Source organism: Fusarium subglutinans (genome assembly GCF_013396075.1).
Source record: "Fusarium subglutinans strain NRRL 66333 chromosome Unknown NRRL66333_c0000063, whole genome shotgun sequence".
Taxonomy (NCBI): domain Eukaryota; kingdom Fungi; phylum Ascomycota; class Sordariomycetes; order Hypocreales; family Nectriaceae; genus Fusarium; species Fusarium subglutinans.
Genome location: NW_023502126.1, coordinates 198,643 through 210,618, shown reverse-complemented (window position 1 = coordinate 210,618; position 11,976 = coordinate 198,643). Strand labels below are relative to the sequence as shown.

Below are 11,976 nucleotides of genomic sequence, written 5' to 3'. Positions count from 1 at the left end.
TTAAGAAAGTCTTTTAATAGTATAAATAAAAGCATAAGTACTAAAAATAGCTAGTTACTTAATTAGGTTATTAAAAACCTTTTTATATTCCTTAATATTAATAATCTTAAAGACTTTTTTTTATAGCTTTAACCTTCTTAAAGCTATTTTCTTTTTTAAAAGTTTTTTAGTAATCTTTAATATTAGTAAGGTTAAGAGAAAGTATATTAATATACTACTATTAGAATTTATTTAAATATACTATATAGATAAGCTTTTATTTAAGCTTTTATTTAAGTTTTTATTTAAGCCTTTATTTAAATACTACTATTTTATTTATTATTTTATATTTAATTATTTTAGAAAATAAATTAAAGCTTTTTATAACCTATAATAGTAAGTAAATAAGTTATTTTTTAAGTTTTTATAATATTAGCCTTTAGCTATAGTAATTAGTTAGTTATTATAGTATAATATCTAAGTTATTAGCTAGATGTATTATTTATAGTTAAGGCTTGTAGCTAAGAGCTTAAACCAGTATACAGAACTTAGCGGTATTGACGCGCCGAGTTATCTATCGGAAGAGGTCGACAACCCGACCCGGAATATCCCCATCGCCATCGGTACTACAATTATACTCGGTATTATCACAGTGATTGCCTGGAACATTGGTCTTATGTATGTCATCAAAGACGTTCATGGACTTATTGCCTCCGAGGCTCCAATCATGGAAGTGTATAATCAGGCTCTGGGGTCAAAGACCGTAACGACGATCTGGGCGATTTACTACATTCTCGTCTTCTATCATATCATTCTTAACCTCTTTGTGTTTTCTTCTAGGATTTTGTGGCCCTTTGCCCGAGACGGCGGTGTTCCCTACTCTTCTTACGTCTCTCGCCCGAGATGGTCCAACCCAGTGCGCGCAACAGCCATCATGCTCGTCCTCCAAATCATCATCGGTATCCTCTACATCGCTTCGAAAACGGCATATAGCAGCTTCATCAACCTGACCCTGTTCGCACTCAACATCATAGTTGTACTGCCATAAACTGTCTTGTTGTTTACCGGCAGCGATTCACTGCCAAAACGGGCTTTCTCGTTAGGTAGATATGGATACGTTATCAATGTGCTGGCAACCATCTTCGTGCTCTTCTTCAGTGTCGTGTTTGCATTCCCTGTAGCTTAGCCTGTTACTGGAAGTTCTATAAATTATCTTATTGTTATTTTCGCCGTTGGTCTGATCTTTATTGTCTTATCTTGGCTATTGGGTCTCTTGAAACGATTTACTGGGCCACCAGGGGGACTCTATATGTGTAAAGAGCGATGTACTCACAATAATTAAAACATTTACGACAATCTAGTCCTATTACATATGAACTACTCACTACATTAAGCACTATCAGTTACTTCTAAACCTTCCCCTTCTGTCTAACCTAAACATGTGACTAGCATGTTACAAGCTGACCTTGCGGAGAGTCTTGCATTAGATATGCCAAGAGGATCTTTGTACAGGTAAAAGGCCAGGTCTTTCTTAGCCACTCCTTGCTGCAATATAAACTGGTTTCTGGCAGTATAGTCCATCATCTTACCCATATACTTCCACGCCGGCTGCTTTGGGCTCCATAGCTCAGTGTAGATATACTGAAACGGAGTGAATCCAGGCCATGTAGATCTAAGTTGCTCACCAGTGTAAGTCATCCCATGGATCATCATAGCATTGAAGCCTCCTGCGAATGCGTCGTGGAAGAGGTTGACGAGCGAGGGGATGGTCAGACTGTATGCTCCTTGTAAGACAGCGCCGATCTCTGTGGAGATGACGTTGCGACGTCCGAGGTGGGCAGGGCCGACGAATTGTGACATTTGATCTGGTGTTTTGAATGCCAGAGACTCGAGTTCGGGAGTGGAGACAAGCGGTACGTCGGCGAGCTATCAACGTGATAGAAACAGTTCATAGCACTGGAATTACAGAGACCTACAATGTCCAAGGGAATGTTATACCCAACTTGACACGAGTGGGAAAGGCCCAGAGATTCAGCCCAGTCTTCAAAGGTCTGCAGATACTCCTGGTAACCGTTGTTCAAGGTCAGCCGGTAGTCCTGGAGGTACTTGCTCTGTCCATCATCCGGAGTTCCATCGAGGTAGAATGCAGTGTTGTATGGAGCCTGGGCGGCTGTAAAGGAAGTCGACTTATGGAACAGCAGTGGAAGATACTTGATGACGTTGTAGCCGCGCTTAGACTTGAAGCGATCAGGGAACCCAGGAGACCAGTAAAGTGAAGCTTGGATTTCCATGCTGTCCTCCCAAGCTATTCATAAGTAAGAAAGGTCAATACCAATGGCTACGAGATTGAACTTACTATGCTTGCCAACATCCTTAAGCAATTGGCAGATCTGGGTACTTAATTAGGCAAAGCCGAACTAAAGAGTAACTTTTGAACGTAGTAAGAAGGGGACCTTCTGGCTTTGCCTCTTTAAAGTAAGGTATTTAAGGTTTACTAAGGAATCTGCTTTTTAGCTATTAGTTAGATTTAGTTAATTAAACTAGCTATTAGCTAATTATAGCCTTATAGGGTCTTTCCTAAAAGTAAAGCTATTATAAGATTAGAGGTAAGAGGGAAAAGGTTAAAGTACTAATTAGTTAGTTAGTTAGTTAGTTAGTTAGTTAGTTAGTTAGTTAGTTAGTTAGTTAGTTAGTTAGTTAGTTAGTTAGTTAGTTAGTTAGTTAGTTAGTTAGTTAGTTAGTTAGTTAGTTAGTTAGTTAGTTAGTTAGTTAGTTAGTTAGTTAGTTAGTTAGTTAGTTAGTTAGTTAGTTAGTTAGTTAGTTAGTTAGTTAGTTAGTTAGTTAGTTAGTTAGTTAGTTAGTTAGTTAGTTAGTTAGTTAGTTAGTTAGTTAGTTAGTTAGTTAGTTAGTTAGTTAGTTAGTTAGTTAGTTAGTTAGTTAGTTAGTTAGTTAGTTAGTTAGTTAGTTAGTTAGTTAGTTAGTTAGTTAGTTAGTTAGTTAGTTAGTTAGTTAGTTAGTTAGTTAGTTAGTTAGTTAGTTAGTTAGTTAGTTAGTTAGTTAGTTAGTTAGTTAGTTAGTTAGTTAGTTAGTTAGTTAGTTAGTTAGTTAGTTAGTTAGTTAGTTAGTTAGTTAGTTAGTTAGTTAGTTAGTTAGTTAGTTAGTTAGTTAGTTAGTTAGTTAGTTAGTTAGTTAGTTAGTTAGTTAGTTAGTTAGTTAGTTAGTTAGTTAGTTAGTTAGTTAGTTAGTTAGTTAGTTAGTTAAAAGAAGGTCCTTCTGGAGCTGTAGGCGACGGATTGGGTTGCCCTTTGCTTAAGGAGGCCCCCGGTAGGGTCCTCGAAGGGTTACTAAAGGTAAAAGCTGGCTGCAGGCCCTTCTAGAGGGTAGTTATAAAATCCCCTCTATAAAGATTAAAGAAAACCTTCTCTATTAGAAGAAAATTCCCTCTTTTGGCACTGAAGATAGCTTTAAGAAGAGGCATAGTAAGAAGAGGTATAGTAAGAAGAGGCATAGTAAGAAGAGGCATAGCAAGAAGAGGCATAGCAAGAAGAGGCACAGCAAGAAGACCGTGGGGTTAAGCTAGGCGGAGGCATTTGCCTTGCCTAGGATGACAGCCTGTCAGCATCAAGGTCTTGTAGGTTCTTCTTCCAGAACTGGGAAGCTAGCTTTGCCCCAGTGGCGCTGAAATGGTCCGTCACCCAGGAGCCGTTGGCGATGACATCGGTGGGCACGCCATCACACGATCGCTGGTTGGTGTAACGCTCGTAGTGCGCGAATAAAACGTACTCTTTGCAATCCTTCGGTGCTGTCCATGTGAGCTTGCCATTCTTGACGTTGTTGGAGAGATCGACGAGGGACTTCTCATGAAGGGAGACGAAGGTGTTGCTCTCGTCGGAGGCGTTCTCTTGAATAGGCATCAGTAATAGGAGACGTGAGTGCATGGGGCGGGTGACTTCCTAGATGCAACGGCAGCGGCGGAAACTCCGATAAGACGGTTACCACCAAACTTCTCCTGGAGGTGAATATATCCCAAATTCTCATTCCAGTTGATATCAGCAGCTGGCAACGCTCCGTCGAACTTCTCCCCTCCTTTGACAGATACCTTTCCATACACAAGCTGTACAGCAAGACCAGGAGTAAGCGGCTTGGATGGTACACCCTGACCCTGGCTAGCACCCAGCGCCACATCCATTGACAGCCCATTCTCAGGGGACTACCCTGTGGGGAAATAAGGTCCCATGAATGATAGGCGCCTTGGTGGGTTAGGCTCGTTCCTGAAATTGGATGCACTACTCCGTACATTGTAGCTTATTAACTATCTCGTTCCCCTTCTTGGTGTGACTTTGTTTTATTCACTCGTCTATTCTTAAATTTTCCAGCATTACATGGCGCATCGCTTTCAATTCACAACTCACTTCAGGGGCTATTCATGTTATGTTATGTCTGTTTTCCCGAGAAGCAAAGGTTGGGTGTAAGTATGACCTCGTTTACCGCATTGTTTACCTCGTTTATATCTCGTTCTACTCACCTCGGTCTTTCTCCACCTTGGCGTTTGTTACCCCGTCGACCTATTATGTTAAAGTCAAAGTGTATTTTCTAACCTTATAATTAACTTATAAACTTAACTCTGCTATTACCTTCTAATTGCCCTAAACCTTAATTATAAAACTTTTTTTAGGTTAAGCTTTTCTTATATATTAGTATTTCTTAATAAATCTAATAGCTATATACTATATCTAGAAGTCCTTCTTAGCTAAATTACTATCTATACCTTAAATATAGATATAATCTAAGCTAGATTTTACTATAATAGCTATATAGCCTTTTTCTTTTTTTCTTTCTTTTTTTCTTAAAGGTAAATAGTATATCCTTTTTTTACTAAGTAACTTAAATAACCTTTATAAGGAATTTACTATAAGCTACTATATAGATAATAGTCTTATAGTTAAAGAAAGTAAGGTTTATAAGAAAGTTATTACTAAGCTAATAAAAGTCCTTTATATAAATAGATAATATAGCTTCTTTAAACTATATTTTAATAGCCTTATAATTACTTATGTTTTTAAAAGTACTTTTATACTAAATTATAGCTTATAGTATAACTATAGCTTTATTAATATAGTTATTAATAGCTACTATTAAAGTAAGTAAATATTAAGTAAAGATTTCTTTTATTAAAGTTATTATCTTAAAAATTTAAAGTATTTATATTATTAAACTAACCTTTTTTAGCTAATAAATTAAAGTATTTTATATACCTTTAAGACTAGCTAAAGAGTTATAATTTAGGTTTTTCTTTTTTTTAGCTTTTAGCTATAGTAATTAGTTAGTTATTATAGTATAATGTTTAAGTTATTAGCTAGATATATTATTTATAGTTAAGGCTTATAGCTAAGAGCTTAAATTAGTAAACAGAACTTAGTTACTCTGTTAACTTGTTTACTGTATATAGTGAACACATAACAAAGACAAGTCCTTTCTATTACGTCGCAGACTAATACCTAGAAGCATCTGACCGATAGATCCTAAGACTTTACTAATAGACTCTACAAACCAGAAAACTGTAATCCTCCTTAGTCTCTAAGTTGGTTTTTTTCTTTTTCTTTAGATGCCTAAAGTCCGATTTATAGTTTATATTATCTTTGAAGCGGCTCTTTCTGGCATTAATTATGTTGATATGCTTGCTCGCTCATGCTGTACGCTGGGCTCGCGGATTTAGAAGATCATTACACCTCTTACGAGCCGCCACCTCCTCCTTGCCAGGACGTGCACCTTCTTCGTTCATAGACAGCCTCCCCATCTGTATTCCAAGTGCCAAATCAGCGGCTGTCGGTCCCTGGCCACCTGCACTCGGCACATCTCTGCGGGCACCCTTGTCAAGAAGCAATTTCACTGCGGCATCATTGCCCGCGAAAACTGCCAGGTGCATCGCCGTGAACCCCAAGCTTTTCTCAACAGCATCAAGCTGTTCCGGATCATTAAACTGCAATAGAAGCTCATTCATAATCTCGCGGTTTGCACTCCAATCGATATCGGTCCAGTCCAGCTCAGCCGCCTCGGTTGCATCTGTCCCGCGGAACTGGACGTCGCCGTGGGCGGCTGCGGCGCGGTGGAGCGCCGTCCACTGCCGGGTTGGCTCGACGATAAAATTCAAGCAGTCTGCGCTGCCAAGGAGGTAGCGCAGACGTGTGATTGAATTTCGCGCGTTGGAGGCGATGACATGGCCGAAGATAGTTGTGGGGTTTGTGAAGCTCAGGTGGCCGCTGCTCATGCTGGTCAAGTTGATATCGGCGCCATGCGATACAAAGCATTCAGCGAGTTGGAATTGGTCGTTCTGCATGGCGACGAGTAGAGGGGATTCGGTTCTGCTCGATTCGTCCGGGAATCCGTCCAGGGGCGTGCCGTGGTCAAGAAGGGTTTGGACCAGTCTCGTATCATTTTGTCCTGCGTACGCTAGGACATGGAGAGCGGTCCACGTTGAATCTTGTCCACTGAAGGGATTTTTAGAAGCTCCCGTGGCGTCTGCTCCATGCTCAAGGAGAAGATTGACCATCGTGGGACGATTCCATCGAACTGCCTCTAGGAGCGGCGTTCGAAGGTCAACGCCGCATGCGCGGTTGATGTCAGCCGTTTTGAACGCACCAACGTCTTGGGATTGAAGCACTTCTTCATCATAGTTTTCTCCAGCTTTCATGACGTCAGCTCCGTGCTTGAGGAGGTATTCAACCAACTCATCTCGGGCTAGTGATATGGCCGAATAGAGAAGCGTTTGGTTGAAGCCGCCGTAGCCGTTGGCGGAGGCAACCCTGCTCGCCCTTGGCAATAGACACTGGAATGTTGATTCCATCGCCTGTTGGTATCTCGGACCATGGTAGAGTATCATGTCGAATAGGCTGCTGCCGTAGACAGCCTGCTGAAGGAGGCCTGTCACCAAGAAGCCGCCGTGTTTCTCTGCCCCGTGTTCGAGGTTGAATTGCTCGATGGCATGGATCATCAGCTCCAGGCACTCTGAACGAAGCTGCGATGCTGCAATTTCCAACGCACTTCTTGCACCAGGCCACGATGTATTGCACATTCTCGGATCGGCCGTGTTGGATAGCAAGAATTTGACAATTTTGGGACGGTCGCAGTGAGTCGCTAGTTCACACGTCAGCCCCTCTAATGCACCCAAAAGCTGAGTCTTTGAGTTTATGAAAGACGTGAGGATGGACTTAGAATAGAAAACACTCACCCCATCCGATTGGATGACCCTCCGGTAGCCGATCAATATCTAGAGATGCCGGAAACTCGGCTTGGTAGGCGATGAATGTAGTAGTCTTGGCATTTACATCCGCGCCGGCTTGGATCACTGCTGGGCCAACGCTTTCGATCTCTTGGTCATCAAAGGATATCAGCCAGTGAAGCGGAGACTCTCCATTCCGTGCCGCCGATGCGGTTGCTCCATTCGAAGTGAGCCACAAGACCGTATCATGATGGCCTGCGCGGCAAGCACACAGAAGCGGCGTCTCGCCTTGGTCGTTGAGTTGATTAACTTCAAGTGAGGGAAAGCGATTCAGGAGGGCCCGGATGGCTTCCGTTTGGCCGCAACTTGCGGCCACATGAAGAATGCGGTCACCTCTCTTGTTGGCTGTGTAGTCGGCGATGGAATCGAGATGAGAAAAGTTTTCAAGCAAGATGGGAATGTTTCCGAAAGTTCTCATCCACATATCGTAAGTAAATCCGTGAAGCATTTCTGTCTTGGAAAAGAAATTCGCGCCTGTGCCTGCGAGGATGTCACGGATCCTTTTCTTTGTTACCTCGTAGGTATCCTTGGAGATCATGGCGAGATCCTCGAGGGCAGTTCTTGAACCATGCAGGGCCATTAGTTCCAGGGTTCCGATTACGCCGTCTGTGTTATCGAACGTGAGCCCAATGGCACGCGCGATGCGGTACCCGTATGCCGACGCCAGTGGATGCTTCACTCCCCAGGCGTTGAAGAGCCATCTGAATGCTTGCGATGTATCCTTGTCTACACCGTATCCGTTGATGTACAGAGCGGTGAGAAGGAAAGCCTCCGGTGGGTTTATCATACCTTTCTTGGCCTCCCCCTCGCCTCTTTCGACGTATGTTGTTGTCAGGTACCTCTGAACAGAAGGTTTCATCTTCGACCAGTGGCGCCACGTGAAGAAATGCTGCTATGCGAGATGAGTTTTCAATGTATTCGACGGGCAAGCCTATTATGACCTACATTCAGGTTCGATTTCAACACTTGATTCGGCTCCGCACTGGTCCGGTTAGTCTTTTATCGTATATCGCCTGTTGGTAATTTGAGTACCTGTCTTGAGTGAACGAACCACTGTGGCCCAGGGCGACCATGATTTGTTCGAGGTCCCTTTGTTGTGGCGAATTCGATAATCCTATTGTCACAGCTCTTTCCATCGCATCGTATAAACCCAAATGTTGAACAGTTGTGATCAACTGTTGCTTCAGTGGCTCCAAGGCTTGGAAAAACACGGGTGGGATGGCACAAAGAATCTTTTCTATGTCGTCAATGCCAACTGCCAGGCGGTTGGCCTGTGCTGTATTCTGCTGCAGTTGCTCCAATTGCTGCTGGAGAGACTGGAAGTGCTGGGGGAACTGGCCGGTGTCGCCGTGAGTAGTAGCCGCAATAGCTTGCCAGTACCATGCAGAAATATCGTTCTGGGCAGCTAGTTCTCCACTTTCCTTCAGCTTCTCAGCTTCCGCGTAGAATTCATCGCCTTTCTTGGAGGGATCCACGAAGAGTTTGAAGATGTTTTGACCATGTGCAAATGTACACCAGATGAAGAGCGACAATGAGTATATGTCGGTATACATTGCCTCTGATACTTTGACTGCTATCTTCGCTTCGGGGGCCTTCCATGGCCGGGTTCCTCCTAGGAAGAGGCTGTCCCTTTCAGCATTTATCACCTGCGAGTAGCCAAAGTCGCTCACTTTGGCTCTGTACTTGTGCTCCGCATCTGTAAATATCAAGACATTCTGTGCCTTGATATCGCCATGAACTATGCCGCATGAATGAAGCATATGCAGACCTTTGCAGACATCAAGGCAAAGCTTACGCCGGGTCTCTACGCCGAGATATTCCCTCTGTTGCAGCTGCGAGAGGCTCCCGTATTCTGCAAACTCCACCATGAGCACTGGTAGTTTCTGCGAAGAATTAAACGGATTTGAGCCCCATGCCAATCCTAGAAAGTCGACGAGATTCGGGTGTTGCAGGATTGGGCGGTGCGTCGAGAGATAGAGCTCCATGATCGCCGCATCTATGGCGTACCGGGACGTGTGAGTGGCTTCACCTTTGTCCGAAAACTCGATGACGGCTACTTTGTAGGCGACTACCTCCGGCAGCTTGCGCTTATCCCTCATCTCAATCAAGAGGCCATCCATGTTTGTACGCGACGTTACGGTCTTTTGGGGCGGGATGCGACGTCGATAGACGGTGAAGCTTGCGCCCCGGCCAGCGAATGAGGCGCTGTCCACGGCTTGCGCATTTGAAAAAACTGGAGGGACCGATAATGTCACGGCATTGTCGGCCAAGAACGCTCGGTAGGCAAAGTCCAAGGCGTTGGGGATGAAGCGTGCATCGTCTAGGGTTTCAGGATCATATGGTTTGAACGTCGTAGGATCGGAGGTTTCTCCCCTGAAAGAAGTCAGATTTCTTCCCGATGAGGAATCCATTTCGTTTTAGGGAATCAGTAATTGGGTGATAGAGGTCCAAGCTGCTCAACTCAAAGCATGAAGGAGGAACGTTGGCCTGGGCGTTTACCAGGCGGGGGACGCCTTAGCTTCTTTCAAGGCCCCTGCGTTGCTGGTAAGCACATAAACTAGTTGTTTGTTATGTAATTACTGATTTGCGGCTGAGGTACTTCAGCCTGCCTCAGCCTGCTTTGCCATTGGCGATATTGTTAGAGCGACTAGAGGACTATTGCGAAAGATACCAAGTGGAGTGGACCAAAAAGTGGAGGAGTGGGCTCAAAATAAGTCACTCCGTGGTCGAAGGAGTTAACCATATTTTAGCGAAGAGATATATCCATCGCGACTGAAAAGAGCCTAAAAGGTCGGATGCGCCAGTGAAGTAGTTCAGTGCTCGGGGATCTGAATATCGGATAATTGCACTTGCATAAGCCTCATTTACAAGGTAGACTAGGATCTTGCTAGGCTGGTTAGGCATCATTCACAACCACGCGCTCACAAACCCCGTGGGCGATCAACCGAGACCAAGACCTAATAGTTATTTATAAGGGACAAATTTCGATTGTAAATTTACCATGGACCCGGGAACAGCTCTAGCCGTGGTGTCGCTCTCTTTCGATCTTTTTGCCAGCTGTGTTAGGGGTTTCACCTTGATATCTGACGCTCGAAATATCGGAAAGGATGCAGCCATCGAACGAACAAAACTCGTGCTCCAAGAGCATCGACTCATTGAATGGGCTAGGGCGATCGGCCTCAACCCTCCCAGGGACGATGGATCACTCGAGATACACAAACATCCTGCCGCTCTCATTTTGTTCCAGCTAGAGCAGCTCCTCTCCTCAACGGACGTCTTAAAAAAGCGGTACAAACTGGAACTCTTGTCTGCGCCTGATGGTGCTGACGATTTGGTCCCTTCTCAACCGGCCGTCGCCTCGGATAACTCGGCTTCGTCGATCCTTTCGCATATTGTGTCATCCGAGATTCGCCAGGGCATCCTCAAGCGCGCATCTACACTAAACACCGCGAATCGGCTCCCACGGCGTCTTTATTGGGCCGCTGTTGACAAGAAAAAGTATGCGGAGCTTGTGCAGGATGTAACCGGTCTAGTCGATGGGCTTTGGTCTCTCCTGGACATTCCCCGCCGAATCCAGACGTCTCGCGCGGTCAACCAGACGCTACAGCTCGCGATCCAAACGAGTCAAGATATAAGTGGCCTTCGGGATCTCCAGAAATCTCTACAAGACTCATTCACAGATGCTGGTGTTAAAGACTGCCTCGCTGCCTCAGCAGGCCTGAAGGCACAGCATATTTTGCTCGCATCAGGTGATGCCCAACAACAAACGCGGCCCGATGATGGAACCAGCCGCGTGCTACGAGCAGAAGTCCCAACGGTTCTGGACCCTTCGAAGCTGTCTGATATTCATATGATGACATCAACTATTGGATCTGCCCTTTACCAGGGGAACACCGTGCTGATAGAAGAGAAGCGTGTACAGCCGAGGATGAAAGCGAAGCTTAAACCACGTGTTGAAGCTCTCGTGCGTCTACTCTCACAGCCTCCCGCGCCATCCTTTCAGACGTTCCCTTGCCAGGGGTACACTGAAGAGCAAGGAGGCTTCCGGCTGGTCTTCCGTTTCCCATCTGGCACCGAGAAACCTCCCTCCCTGCTCAGTGCATTATCGAAATCCAGCGGGCCACTGCCAGATGTTGGCATGCGACTTCGTCTGGCTGCGCAGGTGTGCCAGACGCTCCTAAGCTTCCACACAGCGGGCTGGCTCCATAAAGACATGCGATCTGAAAACATCCTTCTCGTCTCTCCAACCTCTAGGCCGTCAATTGACCAGCTACGTCGACCCTATCTCTGCGGTTTCTCGTTCGCACGACAAGGATCGCCGACAGAAATCAGCGAACAGCCATCTGAGGATCTCTCACGGGATATTTATCGACATCCCAAGGCTCTAGGAGAGCCTTCGGACAGTTTTGAACGCTACATGGATGCATATTCTCTCGGCTGCGTTCTGATAGAGATCGCAGAATGGGCACCCCTCCGAAAGATTGTCAAGAAGCGCATTGATATCAGCGACAACAGTGGCGTAACATTAGCTGATATTGCATCACTGTCACAGTGGATGTATGATCGATATATAACTGAAGGATTCGCAGGATTTCGACTCGGGGTTGGTTTTATGAAGATGCTTGCTCTGTGCATTCCAGTACGAGATAAGAAGCCAGATTTAGCTGACTTTTATGCTGCACTTGAAAGCATGACCTCTTGTTAAATTTGATTTGGCT

General features: G+C 44.8%; 4 protein-coding genes across 4 annotated transcripts; 1 reads left to right on the top strand and 3 right to left on the bottom strand.

Annotated features, from left to right (window-relative positions):
* Nucleotides 1-1,078: 1,078 nt before the first annotated feature.
* On the bottom strand, nucleotides 1,079-2,270 carry FSUBG_6251 (uncharacterized protein; the record flags this gene model as incomplete). Its single annotated transcript, XM_036684431.1, has 3 exons — nucleotides 1,079-1,166; nucleotides 1,445-1,905; nucleotides 1,956-2,270. The coding sequence occupies 3 exons, from the start codon at nucleotides 2,268-2,270 to the stop codon at nucleotides 1,079-1,081; spliced, it is 864 nt and encodes a 287-aa protein (XP_036538316.1).
* Nucleotides 2,271-3,578: 1,308 nt separating this feature from the next.
* On the bottom strand, nucleotides 3,579-4,168 carry FSUBG_6250 (uncharacterized protein; the record flags this gene model as incomplete). Its single annotated transcript, XM_036684430.1, has 2 exons — nucleotides 3,579-3,878; nucleotides 3,944-4,168. 2 exons carry the CDS (start codon nucleotides 4,166-4,168, stop codon nucleotides 3,579-3,581), a joined length of 525 nt encoding a protein of 174 aa, XP_036538315.1.
* Nucleotides 4,169-5,665: 1,497 nt separating this feature from the next.
* FSUBG_6249 (death-associated kinase 1) lies at nucleotides 5,666-9,669 on the bottom strand (the record flags this gene model as incomplete). Its single annotated transcript, XM_036684428.1, has 4 exons — nucleotides 5,666-7,113; nucleotides 7,208-8,150; nucleotides 8,204-8,240; nucleotides 8,291-9,669. The coding sequence occupies 4 exons, from the start codon at nucleotides 9,667-9,669 to the stop codon at nucleotides 5,666-5,668; spliced, it is 3,807 nt and encodes a 1,268-aa protein (XP_036538314.1).
* A 590-nt stretch (nucleotides 9,670-10,259) lies between these two features.
* On the top strand, nucleotides 10,260-11,963 carry FSUBG_6248 (uncharacterized protein; the record flags this gene model as incomplete). Its single annotated transcript, XM_036684427.1, has 1 exon — nucleotides 10,260-11,963. The coding sequence occupies one exon, from the start codon at nucleotides 10,260-10,262 to the stop codon at nucleotides 11,961-11,963; it is 1,704 nt and encodes a 567-aa protein (XP_036538313.1).
* Between the last annotated feature and the right edge of the window lie 13 nt (nucleotides 11,964-11,976).